The sequence below is a fragment of the Myotis brandtii genome, unplaced genomic scaffold, assembly GCF_000412655.1.
Source record: "Myotis brandtii unplaced genomic scaffold, ASM41265v1 scaffold270, whole genome shotgun sequence".
NCBI classification, from domain to species: Eukaryota; Metazoa; Chordata; class Mammalia; order Chiroptera; family Vespertilionidae; genus Myotis; species Myotis brandtii.
The window spans coordinates 256428-279389 of record NW_005360273.1 but is presented as its reverse complement, the minus strand read 5'-3'; the positions used below and the strand labels follow the sequence as shown (position 1 = coordinate 279389).

At 36.9% G+C, this 22962-nt stretch overlaps 1 protein-coding gene across 2 annotated transcripts in view; it reads left to right on the top strand.

Annotated features, from left to right (window-relative positions):
- The window catches only part of PLA2G4A (phospholipase A2, group IVA (cytosolic, calcium-dependent)), a 135480-nt gene that overhangs the window by 64589 nt on the left and 47929 nt on the right, over positions 1–22962 (top strand). For both annotated transcript variants that reach the window (XM_005868493.2, XM_005868492.2), the window contains 2 exons: positions 11167–11204; positions 14599–14740. In XM_005868493.2, the coding sequence (XP_005868555.1) occupies positions 11167–11204; positions 14599–14740 (180 nt within the window). The remainder of the gene's footprint in view (positions 1–11166; positions 11205–14598; positions 14741–22962) is intronic.

Here is a 22962-nt window from a genome sequence, read left to right as displayed (position 1 = left end):
TTTCTTTTTCTGAAATTTCATTGTTAGTATATAGGAATACAATAGATTTTTATATATTGACTTTGTATTACTGAATGTGTTTATTGTTTCTAATAGTTTTTTGGTGGAGTCTTTAGGATTTTCTATACAAAGAATCATTATCTTCAAAAAGTGACAATTTTACTTCTTCATTCCAAATTTGGATGCCTTTTATTTCTTTCTCTTGCCTGATTGATCTGGCTAAGACTTGAGGTGAGGGTTGGAATGGGAAGTAGATGAGGGAGATATATGCATGTGCTGAAAAGAATCCACTATACAGTGAGGTTAGTATCAATGACTTATGTACAGACTACAGTTGCAAGACTAAATAAAGGCAGACTGTGTTGTGAGAGGAGGAGTACAGGGATAGTGCTGCAACACTAGGTGATTTTGAACATGTTGAGCATGAACATAGTGGTTAATACCTTGGTTTTTGAAGCCAAGCACTTTGGTGTTTAAATTCCAGCTCTGTTTCTTACCAGCTATTTCATCCTGGGAAAATCAGTTAGCTCCTCTGTGCCTCAATTTACTCATTTGTAAAGTGGAGATAATATTTCATAGAAGAGTTAGGATTTACATATAATATATACACTGAGTGGCCAGATTATTATGACGTGGTTAATACCTTGGTTTTTGAAGCCAAGCACTTTGGTGTTTAAATTCCAGCTCTGTTTCTTACCAACTATTTCATCCTGGGAAAATCAGTTAGCTCCTCTGTGCCTCAATTTACTCATCTGTAAAGTGGAGATAATATTTCATAGAAGAGTTAGGATTTACATATAATATATACACTGAGTGGCCAGATTATTATGACCTGCCAGATTGTTATGACCACCCATCAATACTTCATTGACACTTCCCAAAATACTGAATATTGAAAACTTCCTAAGCAAATACTCTCAAGGTTTTATTATTATTATTATTTGCATAACTAATTCACTTCATTGTACTGATGGGGTAGTCATAATAATCTGGCCAGTCATAATCATCTGGCCACTCAGTGTATATATATCATATAATCTGTATTACATTTATATATTTACATGTCTAATATAATTTAATGTAATTTATATGAAATGTAGATTGCATGTTACTTATATATTTATTAACTATACAGTTTATTTTATAGTAAATATCCTATCTAATAATAGACAAACAGGGTAATTGACTGTACCTTCGCTACGCTTCCCATTGGCTAATCAGCGAGATATGCAAATTAACCGCCAACAAAGATGGCGGTTAATTTGCATATGTAGGCACAAAGCGGCCGAGCAAAGACTGAAGGCGGCTCCAGCCGGAACAGCAAAGGCTTTGAAGGCAGCTCCAGCCGGAGCAGCGATCAAAGCGGCTCTGGCTGGAGCAGCGATCAAAGCAGCTCCGGCCAGAGCAGCAAAAACTTTGAAGGCGGCTCCGGCTGGAGCAGCGAAGGCTTTGAAGGCGGCTCTGGCCGGAGCGAAGGCCTGGGTCCCCGATGCCGAAGGAAAACCGGTGCAGGCAGCCAGGGGAAGGGAAGGCCTATTGCACGAATCTTTTCATGCAACAGGCCTCTAGTATAATAATAATTGGTTATAGAAATATACATATGAATAGTATGCACTCATAGATGTGTGAAAACATACATATAGTGCTTACAACAGTTCCTGGTACATGTAAGTACTATGTAAATGTTGTTTTTATTGTTGCTGTTATTATACTTTGAGAAAAAGGTAGAATTTCAGCAGGCAGAGAAGCTGTCATGGCCATTCTAAGCAGAGGAGACTGCAAAAGCATGGAGTCTTAAAATAGAAAGCAAGTTGGGGCATGGCAAGTTACAGGGTTTGGCGGCTACATGTTGGTGAGTAGTAGGGTAAAGAGTTTAGAGGTGGAAGGCTAACTTCCGCAGACCTTACCTATGACATGTTGCTAGTATCAGTCCTCAGTAAAGTTTTTGAGGGCTTTGTAAGCATGAATTGGCCTTTCCAAAGAATAATGTTATTTCCGCCCATCAGTCTATGACACAAAGACTGATTATAAGAAAAGATATTGTAGGAAAACATGCATTTCCTCTCCCCCTGTCATTTCCTAAGGTTAGGTGTGTAACCCCAAGGCCTTCTACATTCCAGAATTTAAAGTAGCTTACGTAATTATTTTCCTTAGAGTGCCTGAGAAAACAGCTGGCCAACTTCTTTTATTACCCTGTTCTCCAAAGTCCTTTGCAGTTTTTATCTGGATGACAGTTCTTGAGCTGGGGACCTGTGATGGCAGTGGAGGGGAAGGTAAATGCCTGATGGCCAGTTGGAGAGCCTTGACCTTCCCCAGATCATGTGTCCTGCCCTCTGCCAGCCATCCAGCCTCTCCTCATTTCTGAGTCCCTGTCTTTCAGAAGGGGACAATCTTCCTTCTACAATGTTCACAGAGGCTGTAAGAGAGGACAGGCTGTGAAAGAACAAATTCTTCAAGCCAAGACATTATTAGCAAAAATTCCTTCAAAATTTTGTCATCTAAAAGTTAATACTGAGTCAACAGAGAGTGATTTCTGCAGCCAGGAGCTAGCTGGAAGAAAAATAGGAGCTTCGAGTGGAGAATGCAAGACTCCCAAGGGCCCGCTCTGCCTCCTTAGGGTCGAAACCGGAAACCTGGAGACCCAAACCTCCCTCTAGGATGTTTGAGTTGTCATTCTTTCTAGCTGATTCTTACTTTCTTCAGCTCTAAAGTGAAGGTTTCCATTAACTTATTTCTAAGATCTTTTCTAATTTATAAAATTTTGTGATCTAGAAAGAATACTTTCTTCTTTATTTGAACATTTTATCCCAAAGTCTTCGATTCCTCCCATTTTAAGGGTATAGAAACAAAATAATCATAATACAATAATGAAAATCTTTATTATATAATTTCAAAATACTGAACTGTGAATGGATTATTTTTTAATATGAGCATTTAAGCTTTTATTGGGCACCTAAAACTTTGCTACATATTAAGAAAAAAGTTCTATTTTCAAGGAACTAATAATCTGGAAATAAGTAGACATTCATGTGTAAATTGATAATTAATATAATAAACAGTATCATGAGGCATCCATTCATTGATTTACTTACTTGTGAGTTGTTATTAAACACGTGTTATTTTCCAGGCTATGTCCTAGGAGATGGGCAAGCAGCAGGGGACATGATAGATGATGTTCTGGTTCCCAGGGAGCTTGCATTCATGGGGAAGGCAAATAGGCAACAAAAAGCAAAGAGATAATCAACACAGCATCAGCCAGGATAAATACTATGAAGAAAATAAAATAGAGGGAGGTGATAGAGAACAGTTGGTGGGTAATTACTAATAAAGTTTATATTGTCAGGGTAGGCCTTTCAAAAATATTATATTTTCCCCAAATTTTATTATTAAAGTTTTTGAGCAAATAAAAAGTTGAAAGATTTATAAATTGAAAATGCTTATAATTGCTGCCCTTACTCTACAATAAACATCGTACTGTATTTGCGTTGCCACATATGTCTCCATCTATCCTTCAGTCAAACCATCTTACTTTTCTGATCTGTTTAAAAACGAGCTGTAGACATTATGCTTCATCCCTATACACTTCAGCATATTTACTAGGGTGTAGTATTTGCATACTAAATTTTAAAGTGCCCAGTAAATAGTGCTGACGATCTGTACAATAAGAGTTATAAGATGGAATTATTCACTAATTTCACAAACAACTATTGAGCACCTACTGAGTCGCAGACAGTCTGTAGGCACTTCCTATTCAACGATGAACAAAACCAAGAATTCCTGCCCTCCTGGAACTTACCTTACTTAGTAAGATCAACAAGAAGCTAGATAAGTAAAATATACTTGTGTTAGATAGTGATAATAAGTGCTAAATAAACCAGGAAGGAGGAGAGGAGAGAATATATAGTAAAGGGGGTTGCAAATTAAGTTTAAAAACTGTGGCTAAGAAAAGCATCTCTGATGATATCTGAGGGCAGAAAGGTCCCGAAGGAGTTTGCCCGGCATGTTGACTATCAGCAAGGGTGAGAGTATGGCTGGAACATAAAGGCCATAGGGAGAATGACAAGTGATGAGGACAGAGAGGCCAAGGAGGATGGGGATGTAGCGGACAATTGTGGGTTATAGTGGGTATCAATGGCATAATCTTGTCCTTAAAGGAAGGATGCAGTTGGACCACTAAAGGGCTGGAAGGCCATTCTAGTGGAGAGAGCAGCCTGAGCCTTTGCTCATAGTCACGGGGCCAGACAGGACAGGCGTGTTCGGGAAACAGTGTCTAGACGTGATGGAGCAGAACATTCATGCATGAAGGGAGAGCAGGTACATTGGGGATCAGATAATAGCAGAGCTCAAATCAAGATGTTGGAATTTGGATGTTATCTTACTGACAGCAATGAGTCATGGAAGGTTTTTGACAGGTAATGGGGAACTTAGGGCAAACGGGATTTGGCTTCTTTCTCAGAAGTGTTAGTAAGCAAAAAGTTAGTAGGTAAAATGATGCAGAGAGCGTTTGATACCGAAAACGAAAAGTTGATGCAGCGTTAGCAGACTTCTGTGGAAAGTGATGAGTCTGAGGAGTACAGGGTGACTTGAGGAAAATAAGTGTAGCTTCTTACAGCTTTAATGTGTCACTGAGAGCTGAATGGAACGATTGCTTAGTGGCAGTGAGGGTCAGCTGACATTGGGAAGCAGGAACTTACAAAGGGTCCAGCTCTTCCTGAGACTATGATTTATCACTCACCTCAACTTTAGAATTTTTTTTTTTTTAGGAGAAAACCAAATATAGGGCTAGATCCACAGGGTTGGTTTTCCAGCTAGCATGTATAAAATCTGGGTGAGGTTGTGTTTGTTGGAGCCATGAGATTGAAGAACGAACATCAGAGTTGTCTTTTGAGAGACACTGGTGGGACCCACTGTCTTCGACCCCAGGTTCAGCATCAGACAGCCATGCCTGGGTTGGAATCATGATTCTGCTACTTCTTCACTGTATGATGTTGGACAAGTTTGTTTGTTTGTTTTTCCTATGCATCCTCGTCTGTAAAACAGGGTTATATATATAGATAGTGCCTATCTCTTAGGATTGTCATGGTTAAATGAGTTAATGCATGGACACTTTTGGAAAACAGAGAAAAATTGCACTTCTTCATTCTCTAGATGAAAAATCAGTTTGTTTTGGCCAATACTTTGAAGAATGGAGCCTCTAAATTTACATTATATCGTGTTTCAATTTGCCATCTTTATTGAGAAATTAGTGTTAGTGTTTAAAAATGGTCATGTCTCATGGCTTCTATTATATCTAATTTTGGCTGATTTTTTTTATTATTATTACTTACTAATGATTGCAACTTGAAAATGAATAAGATAGTTCTATAGGAGAGATAGTGGCAAAGCTTTAAAAAAATGGTAATTTTGATGGTGAGTTCAGTAGTTCTATAGGAGAGATAGTGGCAAAGCTTTAAAAAACGGTAATTTTGATGGTGAGTTCAGAATATAAAGATAATATCAAGATGATTGTATTGGAAAACTATGTATTGATGTGTGAAGACAAAGACTACAATTCACCTAAGAGAATGAGACAAAGCAGGGTTTGGAGGGAAAATAGGAGAATGTTATCATTTTGTGAGAAATTTGAGGAATCTTTGGCTAAGATGTGATGCCATCAGATTGATACAGAGCAGAGTTCAAATGTAGGCCCAATAATTCCTGGCTTTAAGAGAATGCATTTTTATTTTGGGATACTAGCAATAGGAGCTTAAGTGAATCTTTTTTTTTTTTGACACTTGTGCAATTTATAAGTTTTAAATTTTAGGGCATTTTAGAATGTTCTTGTGTCCTTGGGGTCCATGACTGTACCTAAATTCCTTCAGGGAGTAGAACACCATTGCATACCCAGCCTGACCCACATCAGCCACTTGAATCATTTTTGGATGAATGGATAAGTGATTACACTTATGGGAAATACAGAGAACCTGGGAAGTGCTCAGACGGGTGTGACGAAAGTGAATGAAATTTAAAAGAGTGAAAAACTAGAGCGTCTGAGAGATTCCCGTTTGAAGAAAGAGTATTTTGGTTACATAGTAGTGCTTTAGGAAATGGTTATTTCTTATGGTAGCTAATGATTACAAGCTCTTTCAGAATCTCCAATGTCCACTGGGAAGGAAAAAGGACCTTAAATTAAGGAAAGAAAGCTATCACCCAATGTAAGGAGGAAAACTCAGTGTGATAGAGTGGAACGTGGCTAGAAGGGAAGAGTGTATTTTTAATCTTTGAAGTCTTTGAAGAGGATCTGGGATATTTGGGGCTGGGGGAGGGGGGAGGCACAATTATCCTGAATTCTTGGGTGATAGATTAGATTATTTCTGGTAGTAAATACTGATTTTATTTTATGAGGAAATCACATGTTAACTGGACTTACTATGGTAATCATTTTGCAATATATACAAATATCAAATCATTATGTTATACAACTGAACCTCATATATTATTTTATGTCAATTATATCTCAATAAAAGAATAAATGTTAGTGTTATAGAAAGTCATATGTATTTTAAAAATGATTTTAGAAGTATCTTACTCAATTTTAAAGATGTAAAATTTATTTAGCTGTGACCTAGCTGGTATTGGCAGGGTTGTCATTTCTGTGTGCACCTCCTTGTTAGAGCCACATCTGGTTTAAAATTATTTAACTGTTTGCATCTTTTTGTAATAATAATTTTAAAGGACCTTCTTAATGCCAGGCTCTATGCTTATTACCTTAGCTTCATTGTTTCAAAATGACCCTGGAAAAATTTGCAAAAGAATTATGGGTTAAATAATTTCAAAATTAATTATGTCTGAAATGGCTTTTTGTGTTTTTATTTTTTTAGTAGTTTCTCTGCTCTAGTTCCTCACCCCCACAATGAAACACCTCCCATTGCAAGCATCTACAATTGTTCTCATGCTGGAATTCAAAGAAGAGAATGTTGTTTCCCCACAAGAATGTACAATGAGTACAGCCCGCTCTTGCATTTATAGTTCCTAGAAGAGGTGGAATTCTTCTCATTTGTTCTGAACTAAATATGATGGGGTGGGGAAGAACTGGGGAAATTTGGTCACCTTTCCTTCTGAGTGCCTTGATTAAGATGAGCAACCTGGTTGACTGACATGGAGAGATGCTTCATGCAGTGTGTGGGAAGAAGTTTACAATAATTGTGTAATGCACAGGAAGTACATATTTTTATGGCTATTTTATCTGAATCACATGTTGCAAGTAAAAGGTGTGGAGAGATGGTGAATATCAGCCTCCCAGCATGTCTGAACAGAGTGCAACAAGTGGGAGAGTTTACTACTTCCTCCTGATTGTGGGTGATCTACTTGGGCAGCGGGCGGAAGTAAGGACCAGAACCATGGCAACACATCCTGTTCTCCTCCAAATGGCGGGAAAATCCTGTGTCTTCTCTTCTCTCATCCCTCCTCCATTTAAAGAGTCTTATCGGTCTGTATAAGACTGTGAATGACGTAGCCAAGAAACGTGGATGGACGTGGAAGGGACATAATGATCAGACACAGAGCATAGTTGATTTTTCTTTGTACTTATTAAGTTGTGAGGACAAATAGGCATCAGATATATTCAGGCATTGAATACTTTAATAAATAAACTGCAGGGGGCTTGCCAGTTGGGGAGCCAGCTTTTCTCTGAACACTTTCTGTTAGGAGGTGACATCTTAGAATAGGAAGCCTATTCCAGCTTTGGATCTTCCATTTATTAGAAAACTCCATATTGAGTTGTAATATTGTGGGGTTTTTAAAAATGTCTGTTCTCCCATGGTGCTTTTGACCTCTCAAGATAAAAACAGTAAATCTAATCTCATTTTAATAGCAGCTTTCCTGTATTTATTTACTTATCTATTTATTTATTTACCTATTTATTTATTGCAACAGACTATGCTTCTACCCATGTCTTGTTTTCCTTACTAAACATCTAAAGTAATCTCATTCTTTGTAATTCTTTTCTTTTTCTTTTTTAAATAGTTTGTATTGATTTCAGAGAGGAAGGGAGAGGGAGAGACAGACTTGACTGACATGGAGAGATGCTTCATGCAGTGTGTGGGAAGAAGTTTACAATAATTGTGTAATGCACAGGAAGTACATATTTTTATGGCTATTTTATCTGAATCACATGTTGCAAGTAAAAGGTGTGGAGAGATGGTGAATATCAGCCTCCCAGCATGTCTGAACAGAGTGCAACAAGTGGGAGAGTTTACTACTTCCTCCTGATTGTGGGTGATCTACTTGGGCAGCGGGCGGAAGTAAGGACCAGAACCATGGCAACACATCCTGTTCTCCTCCAAATGGCGGGAAAATCCTGTGTCTTCTCTTCTCTCATCCCTCCTCCATTTAAAGAGTCTTATCGGTCTGTATAAGACTTGGGAGAGTTTACTACTTCCTCCTGATTGTGGGTGATCCACTTGGGTAGCGGGCGGAAGTAAGGACCAGAACCGTGGCAGCACATCCTGTTCTCCTCCAAATGGCAGGAAAATCCTGTGTCTTCTCTTCTCTCATTCCGCCTCCATTTAAAGAGTCTTATCAGTGAATGACGTAGCCAAGAAACGTGGATGGACGTGGAAGGGACATAATGATCAGACACAGAGCATAGTTGATTTTTCTTTGTACTTATTAAGTTGTGAGGACAAATAGGCATCAGATATATTCAGGCATTGAATACTTTAATAAATAAACTGCAGGGGGCTTGCCAGTTGGGGAGCCAGCTTTTCTCTGAACACTTTCTGTTAGGAGGTGACATCTTAGAATAGGAAGCCTATTCCAGCTTTGGATCTTCCATTTATTAGAAAACTCCATATTGAGTTGTAATATTGTGGGGTTTTTAAAAATGTCTGTTCTCCCATGGTGCTTTTGACCTCTCAAGATAAAAACAGTAAATCTAATCTCATTTTAATAGCAGCTTTCCTGTATTTATTTACTTATCTATTTATTTATTTACCTATTTATTTATTGCAACAGACTATGCTTCTACCCATGTCTTGTTTTCCTTACTAAACATCTAAAGTAATCTCATTCTTTGTAATTCTTTTCTTTTTCTTTTTTAAATAGTTTGTATTGATTTCAGAGAGGAAGGGAGAGGGAGAGACAGACAGAAACATCAATGATGGGAGAGAATCATTGATTGGCTGCCTCCTGCACGCTCCCTACTGGGGATCGAGCTCACAACCTGGGCATGTGCCCTTGACCTGAATTGAACCTGGGACCCTTCAGTCCACAGGCTGATGCTCTATCCACTGAGCCAAACCGGCTAGGGCTATAATTTTATTTTTCATCTCCTCTTTGGCAAAGACTCCATTTGAAATTTTGAAATGGGGAACAGACATAATGTGTTGGGATGTGATCTAAGCAGTACTTTCATTAGTAGAACAGACAGCAATTACATTAATTGTTTAGAAGTCATTCACATTTTTTATTTATAACTGAACTATGATTCATCTGAGTATGTTAAAAAATAAAAACCATTTTATTAGGATTCTTGATGATTTATTAACTTCAAAGTAATATTTAAATGCTGCTTTGATGAATGAAGGTTCATAGCGTTCGTTCCATACATAACAAAAACTATCTGGGTTGGGCCAGTCCATGATTTTATCTTGAGAAATAATGAGATGTTCTTGGTAAGAAAAGGTTGCCAGACATTCTTCCTCTCACATACACATGCACAGTAATTCAACAAATATTTATTGATTATGTGTTATATGCCAAATACCGTGCAATGAACTAGAAATAGAGACCTATATAAGACAGAATTTAGAATTTAGTGGGAAAGACAAATTTTTGTACAGATGATTTCAATACTTTTTCTTACTCATAAAATTCAGTACTAAGAATTATGCATGAACTTATAACCTTTTGAAAGGCTCCTTCTCGTTTGTTTTTTTCCATCCCCTGAAACCATAAAGAAAACAAAACCAAATATCTATAGCACTTTATGTTAGTTCTAAAAATATCCTCTTCATGTTTGAAGAGGCATATTCTAGTTTTGTTCTATTTGAAGATATTGAATAGGTTAACTCTAACTATATTCTTATAGTAACCAATATTAAAAAAAATAATAGCACCATCTCACAATTGTGTAACAACCTTCCAAACACATTCTCAGTTGGTTCTTATGGTTACACTAGAGGTCCAGTGCACGAATTCGTGCACTGGTGGGGTCCCTTGGTCTGGCCAGCGATTGGGCCGATTGGGGCCTTCTCGCCCAATCCTGATCAGGGCCAATTGGAGCTGATTGGGCCTGCTCCCATGGAGGAGGTACCACGGGAGGTTGGCCTTGGGAGCGCACTGACCACCAGGGGGCAGCTCCTGTGTTGAGCGTCTACCCCTGGTGGTCAGTGTACATCATAGCAACAGTCTACCAGTCATTCAATCGATCAGTCATAACGGTCAATTAGGCTTTTATTTATATAGATTATTTATAACTAATGGCAAGGAGAGTGTTGATAAGGCCTTTCTATACAATAGGTTCATAGTCTTGGAAAGACATCTTTTAATATCCCTTCTGCTTTGTGGATATTAGGCACTCTCTTTTCCATTGGCGGGATGGGGTTCTCCCGTAAGTTTGGCTGGCTTACATAGTGTTGACAAAATAAAAACCTGAGCCCCACATTGCACTTGGAGATGTTTCTTGACCTGACCACAGTTGGTTGGTCCCTAGGTCCTTGGATAGGTGTTCTGTCTTGTTCACTACAGCCCGCACACATTGCAAATGCACACCTAGGCTTCTTTTAACCTTCCAACCACTTCAGCCTCTGGTTTTGAGGCCTGGGCACAGCTCCTGAATAATAGACACAGCATCTTTATAGGTTTTAGAGCTCAGACAAGTTTTATGTTCTGTGAAATAATGATTGTAGAACTATATTTCATTTTAGTGAGTGAAGAAAAATGCCATACAGAGGCAATTCTTACGTTCGCTAAAAATGACTTTAAGTAGATTTATATTGTAAAAAATAGCAAAAAAATTATTGAACTATACCTGTAATTTAAGGTCTTCATGGAGCTATGTCACTTTTATTCTTAGGGTTTTTGTTTAGGTTAAAAATAATCCGCCACTCAACAATTATTTTGACTTTGTTTGCATTATATGTAACACACATCTATTTATGACCTAACCTAATAAATCTCTTACAGGTCACTGAAATGATTCTGGAAATGTCCCTTGAAGTTTGGTAAGCACATTAATTTTGTTCGGTGGAAGATATTGTGAGAGCTCCATTGATTTATTTTGTTAAAAAGTATACTTTTTAGGCCTGGGGCTGGGGTGGGAGTGGGCTAGAAGGGGCCAATAGGGGAACAGGAGGATATATGTAATACTTTCAATAATAATGATTAAAAACATAATAAAATAAAAAGTATGCTTTTAATATATGAAATAATTATAACAGCCTTTTACTATCAAAATGCATTAAATGTACTTTCTTTAGCTCCTTTTTAGTAGTTACAACATTACAACATTAAAAAATAAATCTAATATTCTTTGATTAATTTTCCCGTTGTTTGTTGGTTAAATAATAGATGTCAAAAATAAGGGCTTTTTAGAAAGGGCCCTCCCTTAAGTTATTTTTCTATTCCAATAGAAATGAATACAGTTATTTAAGCCTATTTTCTATTGTTGATTTAGATAGAAATTCAAAAACACAAAAGTGAACAGGAAAACTAGAAAGAGGAAAATCTGAAAATTGAGACCAATTTGTCATAGTAATTGGCAGGACTAAAAATGGTCAAGTTCCATGAAAGGATGTTGCTCTTTCAAAGTGGGTTCTAAGAAATGAAAGTTGGAAAGTCATTTATTTATTTTCAAAGGGTGACTCTGAGGGGAGTCAGGCCTGTCTTGGGAATGAGCTGATTTCTGATCCAATGCAGGATTCAGACCTCACCTCCCTCAACCTCTCTTTGTACTTTCCTGTTGAAGTGGGTTTTACCAAAGTTACTAGTACACATTTTATTTATACAAACGTCACATAAATGAGTGTCACATTCTCTTGTGATTTTCCAAATGTATGATAATGATGCCCTGGCATTCAGTTTAGACATTTCTTTCTCTTATTTTAATCTCTGGAACAAGTTGACTTTGTAAATGATTGGCATAAATTACCACAATCCCTCAGTTTATGCGAGGAAGTGTCAAAGGACATTTCAAGTTACTGTGTTGCATCATTTTGCATTACATTAACTCTTACTTAAAAGTGATTTATTTTGGCATGAGATTAGAAATATTTTTATTTGACTATGCAAGTAATGCTATTTATTTTCCTGGGAAATGGTCTTCACTGGTATATTTAAGACCATTATAAAACCCAGTTATAAAAGATGCAGAAAAGAATCACAAGTAGTGTACATATGTGTCCAGAAGCAATTTATTATATATTTACAATGAACTTTAATCAAACCCTATTTTTATATGTTAACTTATATCTTGATTTTAAGTGGAAATGTTTTCTTTCAAGAAAAATTCAATTTCCCATAGAATATCTTCCATTAAATATAAGATAAAATTTTTAAAAAGAAAGCAAACTAATTAAAGATAATACCTAAGAGAAAGAAATAAAGTTACTAAAGTTACTAAAATAACATATTTATAAAATTATTCAGCATTTAAAGTTTTTCTTCCAGATATTTCATACTGATATCTTCTAAACATCTATGTTCATTGCTCTGTTCATAGATTTCTTTAAAAAATCATGCTTCTTATTGTTAGTGTAAGATAATGATTATCATTGTACAATACAAAAAGCATGAGTCCCAGAATGAGAAGTCCTGGATTTAAATCTATTACCTGCTAATTATGTTAATGGTTGAAACATTTCTAATCACTTTTTTTTACTCATTTGTAAAAGAAGAAAAGAGTACTTTATATCTATTATGATTTAATAAGGTGGTGTTTTTTTCCTAAAGATCATATATTATAGGAAACTTTTACACATATACACCACATGTTCATAGTGGTACTGTTGTAATAGTTAAAAATAAATTGGAAGCAACGTCAATGTTCATGGATAAGCAAATCATGCTACATTCATATATTGAAAATATTCCACAATAGTAAAAATATTTGAATTAGTTCTAGCTACATAAACAGAGATGAATCTCATAAACAAAATGTTCAATGAAAAAAATAATTTGCAGTATACATACAGTTGGCAGCATTTATATAAAAAAATTAAACCTGAAAAATGACTCTTAGGGACATAAATATATATTGTAAAAGTATAAAGAAATTTATTGAAATAAAGAGCAAATTTAAGATAGTAGTTACTTCTGAGGAGTGAAAAGGGAAAAAAATGAGGAGGATTCAGAGACAACTGTGCAGGTAAGATTTTTATTTCTTTAAGTGATTAGAATTTACCCAATTTAACATATTATAATAAATACTAATAGAAAAGAGTTTACCCCAAGACTTGACTTTAAAAATGCTAATTTACTATCTTATTTTCCCCACCTTATTACATAATCTTCATAATAATAAAATGTAATAACTGTGTAATTCAATGCTATGATATAGTATAATTTAATAACCTTATTATATGATAATACAGTTAAATGATCTTTTCACTTTCTTCCCTTAAGGTAGATATCCAGAAATAGAATTACTAGGTCAAAGGAAATACACATTTTAATTATTTTTGGTGCTCATTGCCTAATTGCTTTTCAAAAGTGTTTTTGCAAATTTATATTTTCAAAATATATGCATGAGAATAACAGTGTTACTTTACCTTTTCCAGTAGTAGAAAGTAGATATTTTAAATATTTTTGAATAATTAATTTAATAATAACTCTACTTTATAATTTTGCTAATGAAATTAAATATTTATTCTTCTATTCATCATTACTACTCATACTTACTCTTTTATGAGTTACCTATATTTATTCTTTGGGAAGTTGTAGTAAAAATATTTGCAATGATCAAATATCACTATAGAATACGTTGTCCGGAGGCCTTACAATTTTTTTCTCTCATTCTATGTTTACAAGGAAGAAATATACTACATTAACAGAAATGAGCCTTAAATTTAACTCTCTTAAGGGAAGAGCTTACTTTTATGAATGGTAAAGACAATATTTTTTTAGAAAGGTATATAATTTAATTTAAGATTTCTTACTGTGTCAAATTGATCTAGACAGGTTCTTTTTTATTCTTTCCTTTTTTTTTCTTTTTTGGACAGTATTGCAGATGTCCTCATCTCCCCACCCCTTTTGCCCCACTCCACTCAGCAAGAATATACCCACTCCTATGTTCATAGCAGCATTACTTAAACAGGTTTCTTTTCTGAAGCGCTTCCCTAAAGTGCTATTACTATCATAACATGCAATTGGTCAGGAGCTGTTTGGTTGCTTGTTTATTTTTTCCTAAAACATCTTATACTTATTGTTTTCTGAAAGCCTGCCTTGAAACATGCTTGGAGATAGTCATCATTTTATACTCTGCTTCAGGTCTCCCTATAGGAAATGGCTCGAGGGAAGCAGTGAGCCTATATCAGTATAGCTACTGGGAACCTGTGGGAGACCAAATGATATATAAAAAGGCTGGGGAACTACGCTCATGATTCTCTGTTTTATATATAGTTCATCCCCGGACCTCCGATTTAGCATGGCTTTGTGTGATCAGGAGAAAGCTTTCAGATACCAGAGAAAAGAAAACGTAAAGGAAAACATGAAGAAACTCCTGGGTCTGGAGAATACTGAAAGCTTGTGTTCTACACGTGATGTGAGTTATAAATTTTTCAAATGTTATTGCAATTTAACTTTGTTTGTACTTCCTCCCCAATTTTTCCCAAATATGAAAACATTAAGATCGCATTTTGTCTGCAGCTTTTTGAGATATGGTAAGGTAAGCGTTTCATAAACAGAAACTCTTTGAGGAAGGTCATCACAAATGCTGCCCAAATTTGGAAATATTTATCAGATATTGCTATTAAAAGAGGCATAGGCATGCTTATGCACAAACAAGATGATCATTTCATTAGTAGGGAAAGTTTAATGTCAGATATAAAAAGATCATTGAATTAATCTTAATGTAGACTAAGATTAATCAACTGTGTAATCATTACTGAACAAGAAGATGTTACAAATCTTGTTAATGATAATACAATTAAAAAATAGATAGATGTGAATAGGGAAGATGAAAGGAAATGTTCTAAATTCTTAGTGTTTCATAGCAGAAAGTTAAAAGATAACATCCAAAATAATGATCTCTACATTTTAATGTTTTTCATAATACTAATTATAGAGATCTTAAAATTACAATATTTTTGTGAACAAATATTGAAAATACAATCCTTTAATTGTACTTTATCTTCTTTTTCTTTCCTTAAATTCCAGTAAAGTAATAAATCCAGTTTTTGGCTGTTTATTCATTTACTATCTCTTCACCTATCTATCCATCCATCCATCTGTCATTCATTTATCCAAACATCCATTCAACCATTCATTTATTGTTTTATCTTCCTATCTGAAATCTACAAAAAAATGCTACTATATTTAATTGTATTCTGTTGCATATTTGAAAGTTGCTCAGAGAGTAGATCTTAAAAGTCCTTATCACAAGAAAAAAAATTTTAACTACCTTGAGATGGATGTTAACTAGACTTATTGTGGTGATCAGTTCACAATATATACAAATAGTGAATCATTTTGTACAACTGAAACTAATCTAATGTTATATGTTAATTATACCTCCATAAAAATTAAAAAAACAAATTCCTACAATTTTATCAAATGGTATGATGAAATTCCTTCTTAGTGGTATATCAGCTAATTTTTTATTTATTTCTTTGAACTTTCTGTTAATTGAATATTTTAAATGAATATAATTTATTTTTAGAAAGATAATATTTATATAAAAAGCATAAGTAAATATATATATACATATATTGACATACATATACACACAGACAAGGATTCAAGATTATTAATTTATTTTTAGAAATATAATATTTGTATAAAAATCATAAATAAATATATATACAGATGTTCCCATATATGCACACACAATCAGGGATTCAAGATTATTGTAAATTAATTTGTAAATTGTCTTGTGAATATAATTGGAAATGAGACATGGATTCTGTGTAAGGGAGCCAGATGAGCACGGGGCCCCACACGTGGTCTCGGAATGTGTTTGCAGGTGGGCGTGGGGGTGGGGTGGGAAGCTAATCTGGGGCTGGAATGGCTGTTATGGGAGCAGACTCGCGAATTAAACTCGTAAGTCAAGGCCCCACTGTACAGATGTTCCCATATATGCACACACAGTCAGGGATTCAAGATTATTGTAAATTAATTTGTAATTTGTCTTGTGAATACAATTGGAAATGAGACATGGATTCTGAGTAAGGGAGCCAGATGAGCACGGGGTCCCACACGTGGTCTCGGAATGTGTTTGCGGGTGGGGGTGGGGTGGGAAGCTAATCTGCTGGGGCTGGAATGGCTGTTATGGGAGCAGACTCTGAGATAAAATGTTGCTCACGGAGAATTTTTGCTAAAAGGAAGCTGAGAGGAGAAGTGAAACCTCCATTGAAGTTTCTATTTTTTTAAAAAAGGACTGGACTTCTCTTCCATCCAGTCTTGCTGTCACCATACAGATCCCTGGTGGCACTTGTGGTTGATTATGGTCTCAGGTTAATTAGTCCTTGAAAACACTTCCTTCTCTGCATATTACTCAGATGTTTCTGCCTTTCTGGGAAACACTTTTTTCCCTATAGTAAACCTTTCAGCAGCAATTCTACCTTTTTGGGTCCCTTAAAGTGATAGTGAGTTTATTAGTGAAGCAATGAGACAGAGAGTGGCTCCTCCCCAGTCAGAGCAGCCTCCCTTCAGTGGAATTTGCTTCCTTTACTGAGGTTATTTAGTGGGAGGGGGTGTAGGGTATTCAATGAGGGGGAGGAATATTCAGGATCTTCCTGGGGAAGGGGTGATTTCTCAGAGGAGCTCCATAAACCATTTTGTGTCCTTATATGGGCTTTCGTTTTCCAATCATGCCAGTGTGGAGTGTGTCCTTTCGCATGCTAATATATTACAATGAGTGTATAATGAGGCCAGAGTTACTGTTGGGTGAAATTAGTTACCTTGTTGGATCGAGCTAATCTCTGCTGGTTTTAAGCATCTGGTCTAATCCAATGGCATATGGTGTTCTCAACAGTTCCTGTAGCTTTTTAAAAAATATATATTTTTATTGACTTTAGAGAGGGAGAGGGAGAGAGAAAAAGAGGAATATCAATGATGAGAGAGAAGAATTGATCGGCTGCCTCCTGCACGCCCCCTACTGGGGATCGAGCCCGAAATCCCAGGCATGTGCCCTGACTGGAAATGGAACTTGGGACCCTTCAGTCCACAGGCCAACACTCTATCCACTGAGCCAAACCGGCTGGGGCTTGTTCCTGTAGTTCTTATTGACTGCTGCTGTTCCACCACATCCCCATGTCAGTAGGATTGACATACCTAATACCCTATGCATAGCCTTTGGCTCTTCCCTCTGAGTTCAGTGGAAGAAATCACCCACCCTTTTCTTTCAAGTGCAGGTCCACATCAGATGTGGATTGCAAACCCCAGTTAGGAACTCCATATGTCAATTGTTCAGTCTCCCCAGGGACACTCCCTACCTATATTGTCTGCCTCTATACCTCTGTATGAATTGTTCCTATTAAAATATAAATATGTTCTAAACTCTGATATAAAGAGAAAAAAGGAACAAAAAAAAGCCCCCCCCCCCCCCGATTGTACATTACCTTCTTCTTTCTGCTCTGCTTCTCTCATTTTCACACACAGACTTCTCCAAAGTTTCCTACACAATCTCACTCTACTTCCTCACTCTCCTCAGGTTTCCGCCCTCACTATTCCAGCTGCAGCTGCACAACTGGTCACCGGTACTAACTAATAAATGCAAAGGCTCTTCGTCTGGACCTGTCTTACCCAACCTGCAGTTGCAAATGACAAATGTCTTCCTTCCTTTCGGAACATTCTCTGCCCTTCTCTGTACCTTCTCCTTGTTTTATCGGGCCTCTTTGGTTCCCTTTGCCAGGTCATCTTCCCCTGCCTGTTATTTAAACAGAGGAGTTTTCAAGACTCAGTCCTGGGCCATCTTTCTCCTCAAGCTGCTCTCTTCTTGGGAATTCTCTCTCTGTCCCATGATGTCACCCAACACCTGTGTGCTGATGTCACCCAACACCTGTGTGCTATGAACTTTCCCATATTTATCAACAACTTAGAATCTCTCTTCTGAGCTTCAACCTGAATGTCTATACACCTGTTTGGCTTCTTCACTAGTGTTTCTCACACCTCAAACTCAGCATGTCAAACCTGAAAGTCAGACCCTATATCTTCTACTAGGCCTGTCCTCACTCCCCCACTTCCTGTTCACACTGAATTCAGAGGGATCTTTTAAAAACAGAAATCTGATTCTATCAAACCCAAGTTTTAAATCTTTCCATTGCTCTAGGGCAGGGGTGGGGAATCTTTGTTCTGCCAAGGGCCATTTGGATAATTATAACATCATTCTCGGGCCATACAAAATTATCAGCTTAAAAACTAACCTTCTGTATTTGGTCAAACATTTAATTAACTCACCCCTAATGCCTTGGCAGGGCCAGACCAAATGATTTCTCAGGCCTAGGTGATGTGGCCTCAGGGCCAAACGTTCCCCACCCTTGTTCTAGGAATTGGCCTCACAGCATCTTTCCAGGTTCATTTTTTGCCAATTTGTCCCAAATTCATTGCCCCTCCCCACTAGGTGCCTCTTAGGTCAATGTCTCCACAGAACCCTTGCCCAAGTATTACTCCTGCAGACATTTCTTCTTACTGCGTTGTGCTTCCCCTGTACCATCCCTCTCCTCCCCACCAACTTTTCTGATAACTAACACCCTCCCATTCTTTAATCCGTGCATGTCACTTCTGAGACTTTCTCCCTCCTCAGCTCTTCCCCCCTTCCTCCCAAGTACAAGTTAGTTCTCAGTTATATTCTCTTATGGCACAAATATGCACGTTATCTTTCTAGCATTCACCACAATCATACTTAAAAATCACTTGTACAAATTATTCATTTCATGATTGTTCTCTCCATTAGAATGTAAATTGCACAAGGACCAGGACAGGGTCTGTGTTATTCGCCTTTATATTCCCAGCACCTATCAGGGTACAGATTTAAGCAGTGGCTCGGCATTGTATGCATGGGATGAATTGGTTAGAAAGACAGATATCAGGAGCTCAAAATTGAGGAACCCTAGAATCAGGATTTAGGAGGAGATACAGGTTGAGGAGAAGGTTTGGGTGAAAACAGTCCAGTTTGATCTGTTTAGTTAGAAATGTATGTGAGGCAGTTTGGTGCAGATGTCAAGTTGGCCTGTTCTTAGGTTGTCCTTCTCAAAAGTTGCTATTGCACCCCTTGGCATTCCTTGTTTTGCGGAAAGGAGTCTTCCTGGAAAAATAAAATTTGGCCTAATATTCATACAAATTGGCTTTTTTTTTCCTTTTTTTGCAACAGTTGGAGAATGAGGTAATTATAGTTTTCTCTGGGATATTCTTAAAAAATATAAACTTCATGTTTTTGGAAGCAATTCCTAGAATTAAAACATTTGTTGTTGTTGTTTGGTTTTAGTCTAGACTTTTTTCTCTTGGCAGAAAAAATCAGTTTAGAAATACTCAGCACCACCCATTCCCATAACACAAGTAACATTTCCCCATTTTTATGTTACTCCTTGGCCAAGGGTGCCTTCAGCTCCCACTTCCCTCGCTCCTGCCAAGATCCTCACTTTCTTTTCAGTCCTGCTGATGGCATCTGTAAGGTCTGGAGGAGCATGCTGTTGTGGAAGCTTATTACACAAAGAACAGTTCTACCCAATTTTCAGTGCAGAGACTATGACTGTCTTCTTTACAGTTTTCAACAAACAAACAGCATCCAGTTAGGACCTCACTTTTTCACAGAACTAGAACAAATAATCCTGACACTTATGTGGAACCACAGAAGGCACTGAATAGCCAAAGCAATCTTTAGAAAGAAGAACAAAGTTGGAGGTATCACACTCCCTAATTTCAAACCATAGTACAAGGTTATAGTTATCAAACCAGTATGGTACTGGTACAAAAACAGACATAGATCAATGGAACCGAATAAAGAGCCCAGAAATAAACCCATGCTTATATGGTCAATGAATCTTCTACAAAGGAATCAAGAATACACAATGGGAAAAAGACTGTCTCTTCTATAAATGATGTTGGGAAAACTGGACAGATACATGCAAAAAAAAATGAAACTGGACCACTTTCTTACACCATATACAAAAATAAGCTCAAAATGGATTACAGTCTTAAATGTAAGACCTGAAACCATGAAACTCCAGAAGAAAATACAGGCAGTAGACTTTTTGACATCAGTCTTTGAAATATTTTTTTATATTTCTCCTCTAGCAAAAACAGCAAAAGCAAAAATAAACAAATGGAACTCCATCACTCTAAAACATTTTCATACAGTGAAGAAAATAATCAAATAAAACAAAAAAAGGCAACTGACTGAATAGAAGATATTTCCAAATGACATATCCAGTACAAAATTATTATCCAAAATATATAAAGAACTTATACAACTCAACATAAAAAACACAATCCAAGGATTTGAATAGATATTTTTCCAGAGAAGACATACAGATGGCCAACAGACACATGAAAATATGCTCAAAATTAATCATTAGGGAAATGCAAATCAAAACCACATGAGATATCTCCTCACATATGTCAGAATGGCTATTATAAAAAAGACAAAAACAGCCCTAGCTGATTTGGCTTAGTGGATAGAGCCTTGGCCTTCGGACTGAAGGGTCCTGGGTTCGATTCCAGTCAAGGAACTGCATTATTGACTCTCCTGGTAATGACAGCAACATCATCTATGAGCAAAGCTAGAAACCCTAACAGTCTAACACTTCCTCTTTTGCTCCTAACATCAAATCTGGTCACCAAATGTTAAAGGTTCTCCTTGTAAATGTACCTTTGATTCTATGTACCTGTTTATAAGCTTAGCTTTCTGGGTAGAGGGGAGAAGGGATCATTATATTCCATTCACATCCAGACGAAGATAAAAAAAGTGGGATTATTAGAGATAAGATAGCACTGTTAAAAGTACTTGAGCTCATCTATGCACATGCACTCTGTGATTTGTATGTTTATTTTGAAAATTAGATTTTTGTTACTAATATAGACAATAAAATCTGATAGCAATATGACTATTTTGATATAACTCGAATTAGATACTCCAGCCACAGCATCCTCTCTCAGTTCAAGTTCTGCTCTTCCAACCATGGAACTTGTTTGTTCATCTCTTCAAAAGCTCTGGGTTGCTTCTTGATCTGATATCTTTCACTCCATTAACTGCTGTCTTCCATCTATAACTTTTCCTTGATAATTATTATTATTGGAAAACAATGTCAAATAACATGCACTCTTCTCCCCAGCAATGTGACTCTACCTTTGCACCAGCCTCCGTCTGTCCAGTAGATATTTCCATCCACTCTGCTCCCTCTTTCCTATTCCCTTCCTGTCTCCCCACTGCCTTGTCCTCAGCAGGCTCCGATTTCCCCAGATGTTGGATTGCACTCACCATGTCCCTGATTTGCTCTCAGATATTCTTGACACACTTAAAAAAAATCAGACACTTCTAAGAGATTGGGTGTATATGGGTTAAATCTATAAATATCTACTACATTAAAAACTACGACTGAGAACATTTGTTAAAATATATATTTTAAATAAGTCAATTTCATGTTACTATAAATAACATATTTTATGAAAATAACAGTATTTTCCAAAGCAAAAATAAGGTGAGAAGAGCAGTTTTTACGAGCATCTTCATTGTTTGACTTAACAGAAGACTGCTGAATTCTTGAATTGCTCTTGAAGTCAGTCTGTTGCTATATTGCACAACATGTGGTCTCTGGAAAACTCTATCACACACTCATGAGAGAATGAGAATGAAAAAAAGGGCAAATAACACCTTAGTGTTAGTATAAAAATAGTTTGACTTTGTGGACCCCCTGAAAGCTATGCACACTTTGAGCACTGGTGCCTTAGGGTAGAGAAAAATAACCTGCTATCTTAGGCAATAGTGGTTTGGGACCACAAAAAAGAAATAACATTCTCTTCCTCTTCAAACAAACACTCTTGTGCTTTAGTCATGTTACAGGCAGCCTGTGCTTCTCCATTTTTACGGCAAAAACCCTCCATTGGCTCATGTTGCTTTTATTTCCAGAACAGCCTCCTTCCCTGTCTACATCCCTCCCTGTTGCGTAACTGCATTAAAAATTAAGCTCAGGTTTCCCCTTTGTTTGTGCAGCCTCTCCTCCACTCTAATTCCTCTGATTGCAACTGACCATACCTTCTGGACCTCACGCATTCCTAGCCTGTGTGCTATGCACACTAGCACAAGCCTGGATGCAGGAGCCTGGGGTTCGACTCCAGACTCTGCTACTTAATTGGTTGCTGACCCTGAACAAGTTTTCAGGGTCTTAGTTCCAAGTGCCTTCAATTCCTCATCTATAAAATGGAAACATCATAGGGATTTTTAAAAGATTAAATGATGCCCTAACCGGTTTGGCTCAGTGGATAGAGCGTCGGCCTGCGGACTGAAGGATCCCAGGTTCAATTCCAGTCAAGGGCATGTACCTTGGTTGCGGGCACATCCCCAGTGGGGAGTGTGCAAGAGGCAGCTGATCGATGTTTCTCTCTCATCGATGTTTCTAACTCTCTATCCTTCTCCCTTCCTCTCTGTAAAAATTCAATAAAATATATTGAAAAAAAAAAAGATTAAATGAGTCAATTTCTGTAAAACACGAAGAACAGTTCCTGTGTGATAGTAAGAGCTTCATGAGTATATCTCCTATTCTTTTTTTTTTTTTTTTTTTTTTTTTTTTTTTTTTTTTTTTTTTTTTTTTTTTTTAAAAAAAAAGGGGG